An 8,524-nucleotide genomic window follows, 5' to 3' on the forward strand; every position below is an offset into this window, starting at 1 on the left:
AAGGTTAGAACTGAGGAATTTCAAGAGCCCAGCCCTGTCACAGCCTGGGGTGGTGGGAGTGGGGGCACCCTTGTTCCCCAAATCCGGTCAGAATCACAGAAGAAACCAAGACAGAGGAGGGGGCCACCCGACCCCTACGTGGAGGCCAGTGGAGGCCGCTCAGAAGAATCCAGGCGGGAAACGCCCAGCTGTGTCCTCGTGCCAGTCCCAGCCCACTGAGGGCTGTGTCCTCTGGCCCCTCACTGGCCCCTCACTGCCCTGGTGTCATCCTGAGGAAGTTTTTGTCCCCGGCCTGCCAGTCGGATGGGAGGTGGCCATGAGGAAGCTGACAGTGCCTGGGGCAGACCACAGGGTCCCAGGGAAAGAGGCAGGGAGTCCAGGGCCTGCTTCCTGGTAGGGAGGTGCCCAGAGAGCCCCCTTGGCCTGGGGACTGCGGGGAGCCAGGTTCCACGGGGACCCCCAGCTCAGCCCTTTATACCCCAGGGAGCTGGTCCCTTCCCTCTCTGTGTCCCAGGGCCAGGCAGATGCACAGGGGCGTGAGATGGGAGCAGAGCTGGGCCAGGGCCCATGGGTCCAGCTGACAGCCTCTCGCCTAAGCCCTGGGTGGTGCTGTGCACAGCCCATGCCACGGGCGAGGAGCCTCGGACTCCAGTGGGCAGAAGACCCTGCTATGGACCCACAGAGGCACGACTCCCAGCCCAGTGCTCCTCTGTCCCAGGGAAGCCAGCGCCACCGCAGACCTTCAGGGCAGCTGTCCTGGCTGGGCGACACTGAGGAGGGGGCTCACGGAGACCCCCACCCTCTGTACACCATCCTCACCTTCTATGAGCACAGGATGGAACTGGCCAGGAAGAAACGCTTGGGGACAGGAGCAAGAGTAGTGTGTGGTGCATGCCGAGGCTACATTAACCAAGGCCAAACACCCAGACCATGGGAGGTGACTATCCTGAGCTGTGCAGGTGTTCCATATATCAGAAAGAACAGGGACAAATGGAGGTGGATGCAGGAGCTGCATTTCAAAGGCTAAAGAGATGGTAAGTCTGGCCCGGATGTGGGGGCTGGTGGGTATGGTTGGGGTCTTCCCGTGCGTGGCTCCCTGGCTGCACCTCCCTCCAGTCACACTGGCCTCTGGTCCCCGGCACAGGGCTTGGCACAGGTTGCCCCCCTACCTAGAAGGCACTTTCCTCCTAGCTTGTTGTTCCAGCTCACCGTCACCGTCACGGCCTCGGCTCCTGAGAGCCTGGCCTGGCCATGCACTTTGCAGCACTCATCCTCTGCTCAGCGCCTTGTGGGCTCCCTTCCTGACACATTCCGGTGCAGGGCTCTGCACACACGCAGAGCTGTCTGTCTACTTCACGCGTGTGCTGTGGGGCTGCAGTCTAGGCCTCTTGGGTTCATGGTTGTGCCCCAACTCCTAGCTCAGGGCTCGCGAATGTTTGCTAGTGAATAAACAAACAGCTCCCACCCTGCTCAATCAAGGACGGAAGGAATTTGAAGAAAAGGCTTTTCTCTTCTTCCCCAGGAGGCAGACCAGGGGCCAATGTACAGCAGATTCCAAGAGTCCTACTTCAGCTGGGTGCAAAGGGCAGGTGTCAGCCAAGGAGGCCTCTCTGGAGGGGTGCTGCTACACTAGGCCCAACCAGTCAGCAGTGCGGGGGAGGGTCTCATCTGTGGTCAGTTTGCACTCAGGGACCTGGTGGTTGCTCTCAAATCTGCCGCTCTCCCGCTTCCATCTGTGGGAGGGAGGGATAAATGTGGGATTCCTGGGATTCTCCATCCTCCAGGAGCCACCATGGGCCATCCCCTCACTCCTGTGACATTTGGTGGAGGAGCCTCTGCCCAGCTTCTGCGAGAAGGGGCGCCCTGAAGTCTCGGGAAAAGGAGGTCAGGGCCCAGGTGCCACCCAGCCTGGGAACTTTCGTCCCAAGCACAGTCATTTGCACACAGTCATTTGCACGCCGCTGAACGTCCGCCCAGCAGCACCTCCCTACTTTGTTAATGGAAGCCCGGTGATCCGTAACCTGCGTGTGGCAGACATCTGCTCGGGGGTAATGCGGTGGTAATGTACATATTGATGATCAATCAGTGGATTTGCAAGAAAGGCATAAAGTATTTAATTATAATTGTGTGGGGCAAGTCTGCGTGGTGGCGGCGACATTTGAGTAGGTCACAGCCAGCCCTCACCCTGTTATATTAAATGCCATTCACTCTAAGGGCTGGGAACCTTTCTGAAGTTGCAGGGTATCACACACTGGCAAATTGAAAATGTCCCTTTGCTTTTAAAAATATGATTGATACCCTTTGCAAAACAAATGCTACACCTCATCATACACAGATTTCCCCCAGTGCCGCCCTTGCCTCTCCCGGGCATAGAGTCTGCATTTGGCCACAAATACATTCTCAGAGGGGATAAGCTATAAAGACCTTGACTTATTCTGAGGCCCCCCCAGGAGCGTCCTGTTTAGGAAAAGGGGTTTTGTTGTTGTTTCAAGTCAGGCTTTGCTTACCAGAACAAAGTGCAGGAACTCAAAAGATAAAATGCAAATTTTATTTCCTCTGTTGGCAGCAGAAAAATATATCTTCGGATACTTTCTTTGCCATATACTTACGTATGGGAGCATCTGCCTCTTATGACCGTCTAAATTACATCTTGTATGATTTAAATCTAGGCTTTTAGCACAACCAGCAAAGGGATATAAATAACAAGAGTGCAGACAGACACAGGGCACACACCACAATACACATGCACACACACGTGTACACACCATGCTGATAGCCTGTACAAGCCAGCATGGAGAGGGTGAGGAGCCAAACTGGAGCTGCATGCCTGCGATGCACGGTCCCATCCGTGAAACGAGTGTGAGAGCCGCAGCACCCATCTCCTGGGATCCTACACCTGGTGGGCGGTGGGAGCGCCGGAAATGCTGGCTGCTCTCCCAGCAGAGAGTTCTGGAAACCAGAAGCTGACATTTGCAAAGGAGAGGTGTCCACATTGCAAGCCTCATTTCCACTTCCAGGAACAGGCATTTGAAGCTGGGCTCCGGCTCGTTCTCCCTGGGCGAAGGGTACCCTTGTAGGCAGAGGCTGCGGTTGTCTGAGCCAGGAGGCTGGGGAGTGGGCGTATCTCCACGGGGCCAGGCGTTCACAGCATCTGTCAGCAATGGCCTTCCTCCCTCTTCTCAAAACAATGAACCAAACACATCAAATCTATTTACAGGGCAGGTGAGTGGGGGAATGCTTGGATTTTTCCGAACAGAGATGAAGCCAGGGCCAAGCATCTTTTGCATGTTCTGATCTGTCTCTGCAGCCCGCCTACCTTCACGGCCGCCCAGTCCCTGTTTTTAAGGGTCCGATAAAGCAAGACTATGTAATTCCCAAACCAGACAGCCAGCCTCGTTGGGTACCTTTTTGCTGTTCACAAAATTAGCCAATTGTTGTCACCCAGCGAATCGGATTAGGTGTAATCCATACTAATGTTCCAATTAAGTCACTGAAAGCAATTAACTCTGCAAAAATGGACTGGTGAAAAACGATAAGGCTGGTCAAATAGTTTCACTGCGCATAACTGTGTTTTTCAGAATGCCCATCTCTACACAGTAATTAAATCATTTACATTTCAAGTGGAGTGCGCCCACCTCAGATGCTTGTGACCGTGCCCTGTGAGGTGTTGCAGGAATTTTATCCACAGCCTGCTCTCTTGAGCACCTGATTTTTTGGGAAACCAGTTGACGGAAGGTGCCTGAATCAGGGCTTACTCCCTGCTCAGAAGAATCAAGAAATTTGAACTTTGCCCCAGTATCATCCCAAATTTGCCTTTCTCCCTTGTGGTGTAAAAAGCACAACTGATTTCTTAAACTGTCACCAAAATACTCGGCTGACCCAACAAGATACATTTGTCACTTCCGATCATGTCACCCCTAGCACGGACACCATCATAAGCCTCGGGGTGACTAATTCATGGGGCCAATTGCCATCCCTCTTCACGGTTTGTGCCTTACCACTATTATTTTAACCACGGGGACGACGTCAACCAGCCCACTGACTGCACACTGGGCACTTGTGGCTTTTGGGATGTGGCTGTCTAGAAAGCTCACCCTCAAGTGACCAAGGAATTAAATGTTTCCCGACTCTAGGGAACATGAACCTGTGTTTATTCCTCAGAGCAAGAGCACTAGGCCAGTCCAGAGCAAACCCTCAGGTATAACTGGAACCCAGTGGGGTTTTCCCTGTAAGACAACTGTTTTCCGAACAGGTAAAATCACAGCCTCACAGTCTGTACCTTTAAGGAGCACCACCTCCGCCTGTCCTCCCAATCCAGGCCTAGCGTGGCACCTGACCTTCAGTCTGCAGGAGAAATCGTAGGATTTGCCGAACTCTGGCTTCCTGACTCAAGGTGAGGCTGGACTCGTCTTTCCAGGGAGGGTCTGGGGAAGACCCCAGACTGAACTGCAGGGGCCTCCCGGGTGGCCCCACATCACATTGTCCAAAAGTGGAGGCCCACGTTCTCCAGCCGCGTATATCTGCCCTCCTGTGCGAGGCAGGGCGGCTTGAGTCCGGGGAAGGGGTCCGGGGAGGACAGGATGTAGTCGATGCTGAACTTGAGGTCCCGGGGGTGCTCCTTTCCCTGGGGGGCGGGGCTGGCGGGGCTGGCATGGGAGTCCCGTCCCGGGGCGCCCTCGCCAGCGCTGTCCGGTGCCAAGGACCCCTGCCCGGCGGCCGGCTCGGGCGGACCCGGGGGCCCCTGGGCGCCCCCCGCACGCGGACCCCTCAGCCCCTCGCGCTTGGGCCCGCGCCGCCGCCGCCGCCGCCGGTAGTTGCCATTCTCGAAGAGGTCCAGCAGCGACTCGCAGCCGCCCGCGAACGTCCAGTAGTTGCCTTTGCCCTTCTCGTGGCCCTCGGACCGCGGCACCTGCGCGCGCGGAGGGAGGGGCTGGGAGCGGCTCCGCTGGGCTGCGCGTCGGCCCGCCTTGTCCCCTCGGGGCGCCCTGGCCCCGGGCGAGGGTGGCGCACTGCGCAGGTGGAGGCGGCCCCGTGGGCTGAGGACGGACCTCCCCGCAGCCGCAGCGGTGCCCTCCCTTCCCCGTCACCGAGGCCCTGGCGCAGGGGTCGCCACGCGAGGACACCCGGGGCCCGTCGGGGGCAGCGCTCACCTTGACGAAGCAGCTGTTGAGGGACAGGTTGTGGCGGATGGAGTTCTGCCAGGCGCGCTGGTTGGCGCGGTAATAGGGGAACTTGCGCATGATGAAGTCGTAGATGCCGGACAGGGTCACCCTTCCCGCGGGGCTCTGCTGAATGGCCATGGCGATCAAGGCGATGTAGCTGCGGAGCCCGGGGGTCAGGCGGGGTCTCCGCGGGGCAGCCCTCCCCACGGCGCGTCCTTCTCCCCGTCCCGCAGGGCGCCGTGGGGCGCAGAGGCGGAGTGAGGCGGTGTTGGGGAAAGTGTCCCCCGCAGCTCGCGGCCCCCGGCGCCACCCAGACCCCAGAAGCTCTTCCCCGGGCTGGAAAGGTCCCTCCCCGGGAAGCCAAGAACGTTCCCTAGCTCTCCCCAAAGTAGGGACAAATGCCTCCTTTCTCTGAGCTCCGTCGGAGAGAAGAAAGCCCCCTCATTCTTCCTTCGTCCCAGGCAGGTCCCGGCTACCTGGGACCCCTGCAGGGGGGGTCCCTGTTCCCCAAAGCCCCGCCGCCACCCCCGCAGTCACCTGTACGCGGGCCGCGTGAGCCTCTTGTCTTCGTCGGAGCTGCCGGCGGGGTAGTCGTCGGCGTCGTAATTGAAGCAGTTGTAGGGATACTGCGAGCTGTCAAACATCCTGGTGCGCCCCGGCTGCAGCTGCCGCCTCCCCCGCGCAGTCCGCCGGCTTCGCGCAGAGCCGTCTCCACGCGGCCCAGCAGCTGCTGCACTGTGGGCTTCTCTCCGCAGGAGCCGGAACTTGGGTTTCTGGGGTCCCCCGCCTGCCCCCACCCCGTCCTCTCGCATCCAATCCCGGCGCGGGGGAGGCCCCAGCCACCCGTAAAGCGGCGGAGGGGAGCGGAGCTGGGCGTCTCGGTGACCCTCTGACCTCTGCGGGGGGAGGGAGGAGGAGGCGGCGCGCTGGGTGGTCCGACGGGCGGGGCGGCCCCCGCTCCTTTCCCGGGGAGCTCAGGGCAGGGCTCGTTCCGTCCCCGTACCTGGAGGTTGCCTGGGGTGTCCTCGCAGCCTCCCTGCACTGACGGAAGTCTCTTCGGAGCGCCCTGGTCCCGTGCACCCCGGTCCCGTGCGCCCCGGTCTCGTGCGCCCCGGTCCCGTGCACCCCGGTCCCGTGCGCCCCGGTCTCATACGCCCCGTTCTCGTGCGCCCTGGGGGCGCCTGAGACTCGGTGGTGCTTTCTGGGCGCCGGGATCCCCCGGTGGACACTTGGGTCTCAGCAGAGAGCACAGCCCGGAGTCGGCGTCGGAGACCAGAACTGTGGCCCCCTCCGCCACCTGCGCTGTCCGCTGCTCTCCACCCCAGAGCGGCCGGGGGTCCAGGCCAAATCCGTGGTGCCCGGCGGCCGTCTCCTGGGCTTGGTCAGTGGGTCAGCTAAGCCAGAAACGCAGGTCCCAGCGCTTTCTGCAGCGCCCGGTGCTCCCGCCCCGCGGTCTCTCAGTACCTGGAAGTGAGTCCCCGCCGGGGCCCCGAGAGAGGTGGGGCCCCGAGAGAGGTGGACTCCCCATCGCAGAGTCGCCGCTTCACGGGTCCCCTCTGGGCTGAAGCTCCGTTTTAGGTGCACGCAGAGGGAAGAGAAGAGAAGCCATTCGGGTTAGGAAATTCTGCAGAAAAGTAGAGAGGCGGGATCCTACGGGAGTAGGGGGCTTTGTTTCACGGTAGGCATGAGACTGAATAGTATTTCCAGGAATAATCTGCAGAATTCTGACCGAGAGCCGTGTCTGTGAGTCGGTCTGAGGCCAGAAAGCCCTGGATAGACACAGTCTTCTTCCAGGAAATGTCGCCTTCACAGCAGCACCTTCAGCTCTGAAACGACCCAGACGGCGGGGCATGGGGGCTCATACTTGAAACCCCAGCTCTGTGGGAGCCCGATGTGGGAGGATCGCTTGAAGCCAGGAGTTAGAGACCAGCCTCAGCCACAGAGTAAGACCGCCGTCTCTATAAAAAATAAATGAATGAATGAACTTGTTAAAATATGAGGTGACTTATACTGCTTGCACCCAGTTGGCCCCAGGGGTGCCTGGAACTGTCGCTGCCCTTGGTAAAGCCACATCTGCAGGCGGGCTCAGCGCCCCGAGGGTCCCCCTTGGAGGAGAAACCTAGCACATGGAGGTGGGCACGTGCAACTCCCCCTTCTGGGGTGGGCACTATGGCTGCCTGGCCTCGTTTGGGATCCGAGTCACACTCAGGCTCGAACACACTCAGTGACTCTGTATTGTCCCCTTAATCAGATGTCAAAACTAAATATGCGGGAACGAGGAAAGGTAAAATGGTACAGCCCCTCTCCAAAACAGTTTGAGTTTCTTTAAAACCTGACCATGTAGCCACCATGATCCGGAAGTTACACTGGTGACCATCTATTCCCAGAGTGCAACCCCGGTTATGGTCACACAAAACCCTGCTAATTAACGTTTATAGCAGCTTTCTGTCTAATAGCCCGGAACTGGAAGCAAGCCAGATGTCCGTCAAAAGGTGAACGGTTAAATAAACTGTGGTACATCCACGCTGTGGGTTACGGCTCTGCAACAAAAAGGAACAAACCACGAATGTATGCCATGGTCTCGTGAATCCCAACTGTGTGAAAAGCAGCTTGTAGAGGCTCCAGACGACATAATCCCCCTTACATGAGAGTGCGAAGAACAGGTGGGATCACAGAGTCATGCAGCCACCTCTGGAAAACACAGCCCACCACAGAGAGGGCCGGAACCGGAGAGCAAGGGAGACAGAGAACAGGAAGCACCAAGACTCTTCCACTAAGTGAGCCTGTGCACCCAAATTGCAAGACGCCCATGGAAATCTAAAGAAAGGCGGCCACCCAAGTCCACAACTGGAAAAGGAATCCACTCGTGATCAGATAAACTTTGTGGAGCAGTTGGACCAAAACCTGATGCCTTAAAATAAAGATGCTGATTCCCTGTCAGATAAACGACTTGCGAATACTGTCTCCCATTCTCCCATTCCACGGGTTTTTTTCACGGTGTCCTTTCGTGCACAAAAGTTCTTAATTTTAATGAAGTCCAGTTTACCGATTTCTCTTTATTGCCTGTACTTTCGCTGTCATACACATTCATGGATTTGTCAAATCCAACGTCATGAAGATCTTCACCAATTGTTTTTCTAAGAGCTAAATGATTCACCCCCAAAAAAGGGTGAAATTTTGATATGTGCTACAACACGGATGGACTTGAAAACATCACGCTTAGTGGAATAAGCCTGACACAAAAGGATAAATGCTGTGTGGTTCCACTAGTTTGAGGTCCCCGGAGTAGTCAAATTCATAGAGACAGAAAGTGGACCGCCAGTTATGGGGGCCTGGAGGAGAAGGGAGGGAGGCTTTGTTCT

The 8,524-nt window shown here is 57.6% G+C and overlaps 1 protein-coding gene across 1 annotated transcript; it reads right to left on the reverse strand.

The window, feature by feature from the left end:
- Positions 1 to 4,474: 4,474 nt before the first annotated feature.
- LOC100997057 (forkhead box protein L1) lies at positions 4,475 to 5,806 on the reverse strand. The gene is made up of 3 exons (XM_031665878.1): positions 5,700 to 5,806; positions 5,151 to 5,319; positions 4,475 to 4,909 (listed from the first exon to the last, which is right to left on the reverse strand). Exons 1-3 carry the CDS (start codon positions 5,804 to 5,806, stop codon positions 4,475 to 4,477), a joined length of 711 nt encoding a protein of 236 aa, XP_031521738.1.
- Between the last annotated feature and the right edge of the window lie 2,718 nt (positions 5,807 to 8,524).

The sequence above is a fragment of the Papio anubis genome, chromosome 4 (genome assembly GCF_008728515.1).
Source record: "Papio anubis isolate 15944 chromosome 4, Panubis1.0, whole genome shotgun sequence".
Taxonomy (NCBI): domain Eukaryota; kingdom Metazoa; phylum Chordata; class Mammalia; order Primates; family Cercopithecidae; genus Papio; species Papio anubis.

Excerpts from the sequence above, each read along its gene's own strand:
- LOC100997057 (XM_031665878.1), bottom strand. The coding sequence starts at position 5,806 with ATGTTTGACAGCTCGCAGTATCCCTACAACTGCTTCAATTACGACGCC. Across the intron at positions 5,320-5,699 it reads CTCACGCGGCCCGCGTACAG|CTACATCGCCTTGATCGCCA; the intron begins GTGACTGCGGGG and ends CGGGCTCCGCAG. Across the intron at positions 4,910-5,150 it reads TCAACAGCTGCTTCGTCAAG|GTGCCGCGGTCCGAGGGCCA; the intron begins GTGAGCGCTGCC and ends CCGCGCGCGCAG.